The sequence below is a fragment of the Vanacampus margaritifer genome, chromosome 2, assembly GCF_051991255.1.
Source record: "Vanacampus margaritifer isolate UIUO_Vmar chromosome 2, RoL_Vmar_1.0, whole genome shotgun sequence".
Lineage (NCBI taxonomy): Eukaryota > Metazoa > Chordata > Actinopteri > Syngnathiformes > Syngnathidae > Vanacampus > Vanacampus margaritifer.
Genome location: NC_135433.1, coordinates 32242897 through 32257119, shown reverse-complemented (window position 1 = coordinate 32257119; position 14223 = coordinate 32242897). Strand labels below are relative to the sequence as shown.

The following is a 14223-nucleotide window of genomic DNA, read 5'->3' as shown; positions in this document are numbered from 1 at the left end:
AGCAGTGTTGCTTGGTTGTTCTAAATCTGCAAGGCTTAATTATCTTTGTTTTATGTTCACTTTGACAGTAAACTTCAACTGTGAGTGGCATTAAACAACCTGAATCCTCTGTGTGCCTTTTTTAAATTAAAAATACATTACAAAAATGTGGTTTATTTGGAGGGGAGGCTGAAATGAATTACAGAGGACCACCGCATACTCATGTTTCGGGAAACCGTGGATGTGCATATTAACAGATTTTTCTTTCTATATTTTTGATGGTTAGGTTTTGTGGGTTTCTTCTTCTACGCTTTAGGTGGTTAGTACGGTGAGATTAAAATGATATAACTGAAAATCATGCAATTTTCATATTGCTCGCTTCCTAGCTTTTCAGCAGGCTGTCACGCCTCTTGTTCAGTTCAGTCGTCATTATTAAGTTATTCAACCCATTTTGACATGACACGGGGGAAAAGACAGGTGTTAATGAGGTAGGAGTCCATTAGGAACACTTTCCACAGGAAAATGTGGGTGTACTTGATGACTAGATCATTTATTATTAGCATTTGACAATGAAAGTTCACCACAGAAGCATCACACCTCGCTCACAGTCTTATTAGTTTATTGCTGAATACAAGGCAATGGTGACGTGTTTAGTCGTGTGCGTACTGCATTATCAAAAGCTTGACTCTAGGTGAGATGTTTTGCATGACTACAGTATGTGTGTAAAGTAGCGCTGTTTTTATTGTTAATTATTGTGTCTGAGACATAAAAGAACAGAAATGGGAAGCTAAAAACATCGTATTTCAAACTAACTAGCTTACCAAATCATGACATATAAAAGGCACTTTGCAAAGCTATGTGTGTCATTGAGTGCAGAGCCAGTGAACATCTTCATATTGTTTGTGTGTTTTGTTTTCAGCAAGGGCCTTATTACTCCATGTCATCGTGGTTCTGGGTCGACTCGTTGATCACCTGAATGCAGACATATTAGAGTCAACGTAAAGCTTCATTTAAGTCATCATGAAGAACGCGTGTCTTGTACCTGACCGTCTCTGGTCTCGATGGTCTTGATGAGAACCTTCTTGGTGGTTGCGGTTTCCACTTGAGGTTTGTAATCGATCATGGTTTCTGTAAAGATTGCAATGTTAATCATCAAAGCCATATTAATGGTGCAAAAATGTGTCAAAGTAAATTTACCTCTCAAATTGAGAGAGGAGAAGTTCAGCATTGGAGTGGAGATTCTGGAAATAAGGTAAACATTTGTTAAAATACACCTTATGCAAGTGATTATAATGACACCATACAGTGCCCATGTTAGATGTGGTAGGCAAAAATCTTATTTAGCTTCTACATTCTGCTTCCAATTTGAAAAAATATATATACAGTATATATATTTATTTTAGAGCGCTGGGGCAATATTCAGAGAAAAAAACTCGCTAATTTGCCACTTAATAAACTTGCAAATTTGCGACTATAAAGTGGCAAATTTGTCACTTTATAAAGTGGCAAATTTGCGACTTTATATAGTGGCAGATTTGCGAGAGAAAAACTCAGAAACTTTCGAGAAATACACATAGCGTAGCTATAGTCTAATCATGTGAGGATTCGATGGTGGTTAATGGGACACTGTTTATAAAATGAAAAGGCTGGATAGAGTCGGATTCATTCTTAAATTTAAACTTTACTCGTCATTCACCGCAGCTAGCTTCCTGATCCCCTATTAGCTGACTAACACTATCCAATCAGATGCTAGCATACCATAGGTAAATGCAAGTGAATGATGGAGAGCAGCAGATTCGACACACCAATACCACCAAAATACCAAATGTATGACTGTGTAAATAATAATTCTGGAAACATAATTGTACAAGTAAATATACATTTTAACAAATTAACTTCAATGCTTGATCGTCCGGGTGTGGACCTTCACAAAGCGAGGCGTCTTTTTCGCTGGCCTATGGTTAATCATATGTTAAAGCAATTACTATCTCCTTATTTGGAAACTCGACCAAAAAGTACTGGCACAAACAGTCGAGTAGTACGCTACGTGTATTTCTCGTAAGTTTTTTTTTCTCTTAAATCTGCCACTATATAAAGTCGCAAATTTGCTACTTTATAAAATATAAAGTAAATTAGTGAATTTTTTGGGGCGAAATATTGCCCCCGCCCTAAAAAAAAAAAATGTTTTTATACATGGCCCTAATACGCCATCATAATATACAAAATGTATGGGGGGGGGGGGGGTACCAGCACCTTTGAAAAAATATGCTAAACTTTTACAGGAGTAATATACAAATGTTTTGTTTAAATTGATATAAATATTCTAAGAAAATACCCAAATATCTGCCAAAAAAATATGCATCAGTACAATATCGGATGCAAAATGCACAACTACAAGAAAAAAAAAAAAGAAATACAGTGAATTAAACATGGTCACCTGCTCTCCTCTCCTTCCAGCAGCTTCCTATAGGTGGCGATCTCGATGTCCAGGGCCATCTTGACATTGAGGAGGTCCTGGTACTCGCGCAGGTGGCGAGCCATCTCGTCCTTCATGTTGTGAATGTCATCCTCCAGGCGAGCAACCGTTTCTTGATAGCCCGCCGTCTCCGCGGAGAAGTTGTCCTCCATCTCTCGCATCTGCCGCTCCATCGACTCGTTCTGGGGAGAAGGGAGTGAGCGTTGGTGCTCCCATTGTAAGCCTGATGGTAGGTAATGATACATGGTTACTCACGGTTCCCTTGAGGGCATCCACCTCACAGGTGAGAGCCTGAACCTGGCGTCTGTAGTCGTTGGCCTCCTGCTTGGCCAGCCTCAGAGCTTCGTTGTTGCGGGCGGCCGCTTCAGTGAGATCGTTAAACTGAGAGGAAAGCAGCCAGTTATGAAGACCATAAATAATGAAAGATGCGATATGGGCATGAAATAGCGTTAAAAGAAACATGCTCTTGGTTTTTACGAGAGCAATTTAAACTGCAGTATTCCCTTGTTCCTACAGGGGGCAGTAGAAACTAGCTTTTCTGTATAGCCATCTATTTATGCTTCAGAAACTAAACATTTAAATAGCAAAAAAAAATAAGTTTAAATGTTAAGAGAGTTAGACGTTAGTATTACAAGACGGTAGGAATGTTATAAAAAAAAAAATTAAAAAAAAGGAATGTTATAAAGTAGGCCTAACATTCTGAGTTTCTCCTGCTAAAATGACAACTTTGTTTTTGCAATTTGACATAATTAAAAAAGGCTTCAACACAAGGCTTTTCTCGTTTTTGGCTTCTTTTTTTTGGGGTGGGGGGTGAGACATAAGTGCTAAGTTAATACTTCTAGCTTCTAGTATGCAACGTTATTCTTGTCGAGTCAAGTTTATTCATATGGCCCTTAATCACAAAAGAGTCTCAAAGGGCTTCTTAACACACCCAGTTGTATGTGTGTAGTATTTGGTGGTAAAATACGTACAAAAACTCTCCAATATGTATATTAAAAATATATTTATTTTTTTTCACACCACCTTATTCTCGTTAAAGTTTACCAATTTTAGCGAAAAATACAACATAATTGTTGTAAAATTATTTAACTTCTCAGAAAAGTTATGAGTTTATTCTTGTAAAATAACTAACTAACTTCACTTTTGTAAAATTACAATTCTTTGAAGATATCAAATTTAATTCTTGTAAAATTATAACTATTCCCTGTAAAGCTGACTTTTTTTTTTATTACGACTTTTCTAGTACCCTGCTGCAAATATTGCAAATAATTGATGCTCACCTAAAAAGTTTTGTAATTGAAAGCACTTCATTAGACAAGGCTGTGGCCTGACTAAATGAAGCTCCTCCATTCATATCAACATAGTTGCTTGGCACCAAGATGGCGCCAAGGCAATATTTGTTTTAGACATGGCTTTGGCCTGAGAAAAAAAACTGCAAGTAGGTATCTTACACTCTAAAAAGAGAATTGTGGAACCCATTTAAAATTACAAATTGAATTGTTGCCCAATAATAATAAAAAAATTGCTTCAGTTGGAAACACATGATTGAATTTAGTCCAAAGTGAATATATTAAGTTTAATTAGTTATGAGTTCATTACATTTAATATATTCACCTGAATTTAGTTAATCCAAAGTTACTTCAATCTAAAGTATTAAGTTTAATGAACTCATAATCAATTAAACTTAATATACAGTGTTACCTCGTTTTCCACTGGGGTTAGGTTCCAAAAAATTCCCGCAATAAATGAAATCCGCGAAGTAGTTAGCTTTGTTTTACATTTATTATCAATGTTTTAAGGCTCTAAAACCCCTCACCACACAGTTTAGACACTTTTCATATTGAGGTATTTACATTTTCTCACACTTCGTTTTTGTTTAAACGGATCTCAATGTTAAAACCTTCCTAAATTTTATAAAATAGTTACATTACTGTTAAAAAAAAATGCACTTAAAAATATCCGCGATACAACGAGGCCGCAAAAAGGGAACCGCATTATAGCGAAGGAACACTTTATTTCACTTTGAACTAATTTAATTCAATTGTTTGTTACCAATTAAAAAAAATAAATAAAAGTTTTTCAACAATTCAATTTGTAATCTTAAATTGGTTCAACAATTCTCTTTTTACAGTGTACTGCATGAGTAATGGTGGAGGGAAATCTGCAAATATGTGGAATCCGTCACTGTACAGACGCTCCCCAACTTACGAACGAGTTACGTTCCGAGCGATCATTCGTAAGGTGAATTTGTTCGTAAGTTGCTTCAGTGCTATATTTTGTATTCTAATTTATGTTTAAAGAGAATACGTACAGTACTGTACTACGTATGTTAGAGAGAGAGAGCGAGAGACACACACAGTATGTACATGTACGTAATAAGATAAATAAAATGAAGTTTAACTTAGTTTTGGAAGATGTAATCGATGCTTAAGGATTTGATGGAGGAGGAGGAGGAGGAAGAGGAGGATTTTATATCATGAGAGGTTCTTCGTCGTCGCTGGAATGGGCTTCAAAAGTTACTTCCTCCTCCGTAACTTCAATGTAGGAAGAAGTTGAGGGTCAAGGAGAAGAAGATGAGGGTTGATGAGTATCTTCCTTGGAGGATTTACTAGAAACTGGCCGAAAGAAGCGATCTAACGACGATTGCCCAGTTTTCTTCTTTTTTCATCATAAATGATGCGGGGTAGCACTGTATGGCATCATTCAATTGATTTGCAACCTTTGTGCAACGTTCAATATTTGGGTCTTGCTGCTCGAAGAGTGCGATGGCTTTATCTATGAGCGACAGGCGTTTCTTCTTCCTCCTCCTCGACACGTTGCTGAGCCTCCAATGCTGGGTGAGCTCTCACAGCGCCAAGCGTCGGTATTAGCGGCGGAAAGAAGCACGACAGTACTCGGAAAAAGGCGCGCAATACAAAATCTAACTTACAGCATCTCTTTCCGAACATTTTTTGACATGCGCGCAGACATGTTCGTATGTACCGTTGTTCGTAACTCGAATGTTCGTAAGTAGGGGAGCGTCTGTATACTGTGTAGACTTAATTCTAATAAAATTCCACCAATTCTTGTCATGTCCTGTCGTATGTTAAGATCTCTGTTTTTAGTCTGGTCTTTCAAGTTGTGTCTGCTTTTACAGTACTGTATTTGTTAGTGTAATTGAAAGTGTGTGACTTAAGTACCTGTTCTGTTGAGTGTTATGATTCAACATAAGTTGTGGCAAACAGCAGGTCATGTGCGAGTATGTGTTTGTGTTTATTTTGTTATTGTTTGTTCAATAAAGCGATTAAAAGTGTACCAGCGGCTGTTCTACCCTTCTATGGGTGGTAACGATGTATACTTTACCATGGACTTGCATTTGTGTAATTTAAGACAGTTGTGATTTCTGGAATGAAGTGAAGCCTCAAAAAGTGAATAGTAATATAGCGAGGTCCGACTCTACACAACTTTACTCCCAAAAATTTCACAAATTCTGTGTAAAAAAATACGACTGTTTTAGGTTTCGGGTCTACAATCCTAACCTTGGACTTGTACCAATCCTCAGACTCCTGGATGTTTTTGGAGGCCAGGTTCTCATACTGCAGGCGGACGTCCCTCAGAGCGGCCGTCAGGTCCGGCTTGGCCACATCCATATCCACCTGCACGTGCTGCTGCATGTGGATCTGGTTCTGCAGCTCAAGCATTTCCTGTTACAGACGCCATAGAGCCGGTATGTGCTAATTTCTCATCAGCAAAAATCTATTTAAGCTGACCACTAAACAATAGATCCCTTTATAGTATGTGGGCAGCATTTCCTCAGTAGTTACACAAAAAAAAAGAGGCTTACCTCATCATGCAGCTTCTTGAGGAAGTCAATTTCCTCCTGGAGGGACTCCACCTTCCTCTCTAGGTCCAGTCTGGTGAGGGCAGCGTTGTCCACGTCCTGCACGCCCACAACTGACTTAGTAAGCGGACTTTTGAAGGTGACATGAATTATATATTGCATCTTTGCTGACACCGGGGGGAAAAATAAACTCATGCTGGATGCCTTCCAGCGTCCTTTACACAGCTATCCTGCAAAATTGTGGTGACCTTCATCACACACAAGACGTTTGGTCCAGCTTAGACCTTGTGAAATTCAGTTATAGGGAGTTCCTTTGCTTTTTATGGCAAGTCAACAAACTGAGTCAACATCTCCATACACACAGATGATAATAACTTAAATTTTCAATAATTTAGCCTTGCCCATTTGTCTTTTTCAGTGATTCACAAAATGTAGTACAAGAGTCACTAGTGGTGCACTGACTCCCTCTTGTGGTATGTGAGAGAATCACTGAATTAAATGTTAAGACTGCTTAATTTTACACTAGTTTGGGTTAAAAAAAAATAATAATTTTAATACAGAACAGTGCATAGTAATACATTTTATTTGTTTTTTTTTTTAGTTATAGGTTTTAGTTTCCTATATTTGAGCACAGTATTAATGTTCAAACTAAAGTGTGCATAATGTTGCAATGGCTTAACAGACCTTGTTTTTGATGAACACTTCTACTACACTACTGCATTTTCATTTTGATGATCATGGTGGTATTTTATTGAGGTTTCTATAAAAAATAATAATAAAATAAATACAAGTTTGAGAACCACTAGTTTATGGGGTTAAAACTGAGTAGCAAGTGGATACAATCTCAAATGGCAAACAAATAAAGAAAGGTGAGAGGTTCTTGAGACTTTTTCTACCTACCAACCAAATTTGATATCAGATATTTCAGATCTCTTGGACGAATTGCTTTAGAAATGGTCGAAATGAAATTAAATGGATACATTCTTTCGTTTTTCCAGGCATTGATTCTTGAGACTATTTTGTGGGTCGAAACATGATGATACATTATGCTATTACATTTGATTTTGCTCACTAGTACAGTCTTTGGGGGCTGAATTTTCTACTAATCTAAGGGCATGATAAAGACCTCGGGAGGGGCCTGGGAACTCCCCAGAACCCTGTAAGTGCTGGACAGGGTGACTGATATCTAGGTTTTTATGCATTAAAAAGCAAATGCTGTAGAATAGACGTTCAAAGGTGCTCCGTTACACAGTCAATGAAACCCATCTCAGCAGTCTATAATGATTCTGTTTTTACCTTGCTGTTGGCCTCTCACGCCGTCATAGCAACAAACAAAGAGACTTTACCAAATTGTGCTACAGACAGACATCTCCCCTCCTAGCTATCTTATCTGTAGCATGGTACTGCCCAGTCAGACAACATTAACGGAACCCAACACTGATCCTTCCGTTGTTCCCGGTACAGCGAGGGATACTAGTTTAAGTAAGCCATTTCAAACAAAAAATAAACACTTTTCTGGAGGTAGAAGCGGCAGCCAGTTCAATAGATATGTTTTCAAAGAAGCAAATGTGCGGCTTTGTAAAGCACTTTAGGTACCATATGGTGTACATTATGTGAAGCGCTATTATGTAAACTCCATCTTGATCACATTGGATCTTTCATTTGTTAGACTTTGATGCTTTGTGTTTTTTTTTCAAGTGACTCATTCAAATCTATTTGAATGTTGTCCTGTGTTTTTTTCTTTTTTAAGACAAAAAAGGTGCTTTACCTTGACTAGTTTTGGCGACGAGTGCGGCATTCCTCAGAAGCTGATAAGACACGTCACAACTGTCAGTTTGACAGCTTCTGAGGAAGGCGGCAGTCGTCGCCAAAACTAGTCAAGGTAAAGCACAACCTTTTTTTGTCTTAAAAAAGAAAAACCACAGGACGATATAGATTTGTAGACAGATTTGAAAGTCATACGCTGGCAGCAACACAAATATCAATTCTGGATTTAGGGTACAAGTCCGATCTCTACAGCCTACCAAATCTCATTTCCGAACAAACTTTCCCCTAAACCTGTGATGGCTTAATTTAGCAGCCTTGCATGGCTCACCTGAGGATAAAAACATGGCATTGTCCATTATCAATTAGCGTTTGTTTCAGAGTTCTCATGGTGACGCCACACTGCCAAGCTTTGTCCTCCGGACGTTGGCAGGTCATCAAATGAGGTATCAGCAAATGAAGCGGCTTTGCCTGGCGCTAATGCCACAAACAAAGCGCACTATTCAGCCCGGGTATCTCAAACGGTCTGCGGCTAGGAGGGTGACTGTCTGCCTGACTGAGCGGGCCAGCGTGCAGGCAGCGAATGCCTCATTGTTGGCATGTCACACCAAATTCCTTCCTGCCATTCTTATACAACAATGTGTATGGGCTGCCCACGCAAGCATCCACTACAGATGTTTTGCCAAAGTAACAGTATATACAGTATATATACTACATGTATATGTGTCTACAAACACATGGTCATATTACACCAAGATAATTGCTGAACTTATCCCTTATTAATATGACCAACTTATACAACTGAAAAATACAAATATTTTCACAGAAAATAAATGACTGAGATGCTTGCACAAGTGTGCACACCCTCTTATAACGGTAGACGGGGCTGTGTTCAGAATTAACCAATGGCATTTAATCAATTTCAATTCAATTTATCATGGGACCAGCATTCAAATGGCCTCTGGACCCCAAAGTTCAGCTGGTCTACTGTTCATGATTCCCTTCCCCTCCAAATGTATTGGTGCGTTCATTTATCAAGTGTTGCGAATTTTGCCGCAGGACTCCTTGTAAATGACATACACTGTCTACAACGTTAGGTGTCAATCCAGTGGCATCCAATACAGTACAGTACAATACATGACTTCGGCCTTTACAAAGTTATGGCTCACTTTTTAAAAGTCTGGTTGATTGGCCCTCTCTTGACTCTTACAAATTCACTGGTCCATGTTTATCTATAACATTCATGATCGTCGCACCAGTTTATAGCCTGTAATAAAACTTAACATATTCTATGATGTAATGTATTATATAAATACAGTATAAGTATATACCATCAAACAGTTTGTTGTATAATTGCTGTTTTACTCTGCTGTTTGTGGCCAAGTCGGCATTGTAAACAGGAATCTCTTCTCAAATTGTCTTATCTGGATAAATAAAGGTTAAATGACAGCAACTTAAACATGGATTTCAGTAGACATATCTATCATTACAAGACAGAGGAAAAAATCAAGGAGACATGCATTAGATGCCTGTTATGAGACAAAAGTAAACTATTTTGCTTTGAAGCTGCCATTTTGGGTGTAAATACAAGGGCAAACTCCTACATTCAAATCACCCCCATTAGGAAGCAGGTCTGGACAGATGGGTGATGACAATGGCTAAACTCACTGTATTTTCTGATGCCATTAAATATGGGCAAATCATGGCATGGATTAGCCATGAAAAATGATTTGAAAAAATGTAGCCCTCCATTACCAGTTTTACCAATCAACTTGAAATTAGATGGACATGCCTATCACAACAGATTGCACAAAAAAAGTCTATGGACCCATGCACAAAACCGCATTTTGGTTTGATTTTGGGTAAATTCCCAGCCTTGTACGTTTGGTGAATTCTGACTGAAAATGAGACCAGATCAGAATCTGGTATCAACTTCATGCGGCCGCAGCATGGCGTTAACGAATGATGATCATTTTGAGGATTTGCCATGAAAACAGGGCTGTGAGGCCCCTACGTGATATTGTGGGTATTACTTGCATGACTCATCATCATGATGCCATTGACTTGACATTAATCCCCTACACGTAATGGCTGCAATTGGCAGGCGGTAGGATCTCACGGTGGCTTGCTCTCTCGCTCTGATAACCACATTGGGCCCACACTGTTGTTGGTCGAGTCCGGCTCATTCAGCATGACCAGTCAGACTTAAAAAGAGCTCCTCTCCTTGTAGGCCTGATTGAACCCAACAGTCCTAGCCAACCAGCCGAGCATTCAACCCTGTCTTGTCCAAGCGGGCTCTGCTCTTCGGCTGTTTGGGATCATGGCTACAATCCGCTGTTTTGCCACCACAGGGGCACATTCCTGTCTAGTCAGGGTGAAACGAGACAGTCATAGGGACGAATGGGAGACTCGTGACCATTTAGTATGTCAGCATCAGTTTTAAATCGCCTTACAATGGAACTGTGGAAGTTGAATGCACTTACGTATAAATTGTTAAAACATGCAGTGCGTGTATAGTGGAATGGTTCGGATCATACCTGTCGGAAGCTCTGCATGTTTGCATCGGCCTCTTCCCTCAGGGACATCTCATCTTGCAACCTGGCATGACAGACGATACATTAGACAAGGAATTTGAACTAATTTTCCGGGATGGGGCATTTTGGAGAGAGAGCGTTTTGGGGTCTCGTGTTGAGATACACAAGTTTGCAAAAATTCAAGCGTTTTGGAGTCTCTTATATCATTGCATACTATTTTATATGCTGTAGCAGTGATTCTTAAAGTGTGCTATATGTTAACACACATGAATGGCACACAAGCTCCCACTAGTGGTATGCATAGAATCACTTATTTAAGTATTCAAACTGCATAGTGTTAGTGACTTAAAACTTGTTTCTAATCCAGTACATAACATTTGTTAAATACAGCTCAAGTGTAAAACAGGAGCGTTGCTAGGATATGTTGGATTTAAAAAGAAAAAAAGTGTGTCTTTGGTGCTCTTCAGGGGAGGGATCCGCAAAGCATTTACAAAAACCGAGGCACTCAAAGGTGTTCCAATAAAAGGCCTTAACATGGCCAGTTGATTAAAAATTGCCAACGTGTTTCGGCCTTGGTAGGCCTTCGTCAGAATCAACTGGCCATGTTGTAATGAAGGCCTTTTACTTGGAACACTTTTGAGTGCCTCAGTTTTCTCTCTTTTTGGAAATACAGCTCAAGTGTATGTGACTTTCAACTTTGTTATAAATCTTTTACAACTGTTTGTTTTCAAACATTTGTTTAGTTATAAATGTTATTTATCGTATGTGTTAAATATTGCAATTGAATCATTAACATATAGTTAAGCGCATTTGTAAATATTCAAACTTAATAAATGTATGTACTATTCATAATACATTTATGTACTATTCAGTTGTATGTAACTTTAAGGATATAAACATTTATGTACAATTTGTATTTAATTTAATTTAATCATTATTAAGGTACAGTTTGTTTTTATTTTCCGATCTCCCTACCCAAGGAAAATCAAAAGCACAAGGAGAGCAAGCAAACTCCCAGATTTGAACCCACACCCTCTTAGGCAGATGTCATATCCACTTGGGTACCATGCTGTGTAAATGGTCATCAAGTGTTTAATGACACAGACATGAAGTGATTCACAAATTTACTTTTTAGGTCTAGAAACATTGTTTTTTGATGAATACGTAAGGCCTACTACGCTGCCTTATTTTGACGTTGCTCATAACAAAGTTGTCTTTTATTGTCTTTTTTCTTTTGGGGGGGGGGGGGGGGGGGAATAAAAAGTTTCCGCTTGAGTTTTTGCTGCTTTGAAGTGTACCTAATGAAGTGACCGTGTAAGTAAGCCTACTTGTCTCTGAGCCTTCCGATGTCGTCGGCCAGGTTGTCCCGGTGCACCTCCACCCGAGCCTTCTCGTTGCTCAGCTGGTCTACCTGACGCCTAAGCTCCCGCATCTGGTCCTCGTACAGGTCGCCGACTCGCGACGTGCCCTTGCCACGGAGCTGCTCCAGCTCGGACAGCAGGATCTTGTTCTGCTGCTCTAGGAAGCGCACCTTCTCGATGTAGCTGGCGAAGCGGTCATTAAGTGACTGCATCTGCGCCTTCTCGCTGGTGCGGTTGGCGATGAACTCGCTGTTGATGGCGTCGGACAGCGTGAAGTCCAGCTGCTCCGAGGCGAGCCGGGGCATGGCCGCGCTGCTGCGCAGACGCTGCGTCTTGGTGGCGTACACCACGCCGCCGGGCGCTCCGAAGGATAACACCCGGGTCGAGCGCGTAGGAGCGGAATACTGCCGGCTAGAGTAAATGCTTCTCACGGTTCTATCTCCGCCGAACATCTTCCTGTAGGAGGACTGAGGAGGTGCTGCTCTGAAAGTAGACATGCTGCTTCCTCGGGTCTGTGCTGCGTGGATTCCCGACAGCATCCTCCGACTCGCGCCTGCGCATTTATAGTCTCCTCCCTATGCAAATGGCCAACGTGGTTTGGAGCGACAGTGGAAACTCCAATCACGTCTTAGGTCCAATTTCCCCCTCTCCCCCGCCCCCCCATTCAGGGTCTGCATCCTACATTTATTCATTCTGCATTCAAGACCCCCCAAAAATGTGCCACTGGGGGTGTATTATGTCAGTTGGGGGCCTTAGGCAGACACAGTCATGGGATCCACCACATGTACTGCAGGGGCAGTGCTTGACTGGGACTAGAAATAATCATCCCTTGTATTTTTGGTTTTGACCGCCCGCTTCTAATAAGCAGAGCACCACCGACTGTGTCTGTTCTCCAAAGAGACAACGTTTACTATTATCCCACACCCAACTCTAATTATTGTGGTATACAGTATATAGTAATGCCCTCCTGAGTCCTGACACAGTTGTCACTTAATTATGAGTAGGCCAGTGCGCTTGTTGCGCATGCAGGCTACTCTGTCTCTCATTTCTCTTCTCAATTGCTACCTCAACCGCCTGTTTTGACTTGACAGCAGGGCTGGACTGGCCATCTGGTATTGAGGGGAGATGCCTGATGGGCCAATGCAGCGCTATTTAATTATTATTTGCCGTTTACCCCAAGAGTCTAGCCCACAATCTAGAGGGAGCAACCCTTGAATCCATTTACAATACAGACAGCAAAGTGAACCAATCAACATCAGAGGCTGAGCTACGTAGACCACTAATGCTTGCTCTTCCATCTTATTTCTTTGGGCACGTTCATTGGGGACGCACTCAAAACCAAATGTGCATCAATTAGGGCTAAAACAATAACATTATCTTTAAATTAAAGAAAAAACGTTGTTAATCAGTTTTTTTTTTTATCTGATTTTTGGGGGGCTGTCGCAACTGTCTTTATTTGATGGGGTGAAACGGCTGGAATATATACAAATAGTGAACACAAATCTTCACATTATGTATATCTTTTCAAGTACATCTTGAAAATGAATGGGCTTTTTATTTTCTGATACTGCGCCATCTTCTGGATCTGGTAGGCTGCTGCTCCTGTTTGCACTCATCATTCTAGTCTAAATCTCATTTGGCTAAACGCATTGGCGCTCTATAAGTGCTGCGACAAATGAGTGTCAAGAGTTGTCAAGCGGTTGGTGACAGTGAGCTAACAATAACCTAGCCAGGCATCTTTCTCTCCAGTTAATAGCCTTGATAGTCATTGGACGAAACATGAGTTTAACCCATTTGCAAGCTAGAAAGAATCATTTTCAAGGGGGATTTTGGTCGGCCCAATCATGTTTGTCGGGCGCACAAACGTTTCTTTCAAGCAACCGTTTCAGATTTTTGGCTTCTGGCAATGTCAGTATACTAGAATCCCTTACTTTACTTACTGGACTTGTTTTTTCATTTGTGCGAAATAAGAAGGGAATAAATGAGGTGACTCAAGTGTTAATCATTGTGAATGGTAGCCACTGCTTTAAATGCAAACGTTGCCTACACAATCGGACTTTTGACAATGCTTTGCGTGCAGTGCAGAGGTGTTATAATGTGTTCCAGAAAACTATGTAGCTAGTAATGTTGGACCTCAGACCAAGGAATTGGAATGGAAAATCAATGCCTGCCCCAATTAGACAGGCATTTATTTAGGGTAGGCATTTATTTGTCGGAAAACCACTGGGTGGTAGTTGTTATTACCATAGTTCAGTGCTATTTAATTAGCGGCCCGTGGGTCACATGTGG

At 40.1% G+C, this 14223-nt stretch overlaps 1 protein-coding gene across 1 annotated transcript; it reads right to left on the bottom strand.

The window, feature by feature from the left end:
* Window positions 1-581: 581 nt before the first annotated feature.
* On the bottom strand, window positions 582-12498 carry LOC144044479 (vimentin-like). Its single transcript, XM_077558914.1, has 9 exons — window positions 11902-12498; window positions 10577-10637; window positions 6279-6374; window positions 5974-6138; window positions 2711-2836; window positions 2417-2637; window positions 1177-1220; window positions 1022-1107; window positions 582-951 (listed from the first exon to the last, which is right to left on the bottom strand). Exons 1-9 carry the CDS (start codon window positions 12471-12473, stop codon window positions 910-912), a joined length of 1413 nt encoding a protein of 470 aa, XP_077415040.1. The 5' UTR covers window positions 12474-12498; the 3' UTR covers window positions 582-909.
* Between the last annotated feature and the right edge of the window lie 1725 nt (window positions 12499-14223).

What these genes read in the sequence shown, in the direction of transcription:
- LOC144044479 (XM_077558914.1), bottom strand. Translation starts at nt 12,473, where the DNA reads ATGCTGTCGGGAATCCACGCAGCACAGACCCGAGGAAGCAGCATGTCT. An exon ending in TCAAGAAGCTGCATGATGAG is followed by an intron (nt 6,139 to 6,278) that starts GTAAGCCTCTTT and finishes CGTCTGTAACAG; the next exon opens with GAAATGCTTGAGCTGCAGAA. An exon ending in AGGATTGGTACAAGTCCAAG is followed by an intron (nt 2,837 to 5,973) that starts GTTAGGATTGTA and finishes CTTTCCTCTCAG; the next exon opens with TTTAACGATCTCACTGAAGC.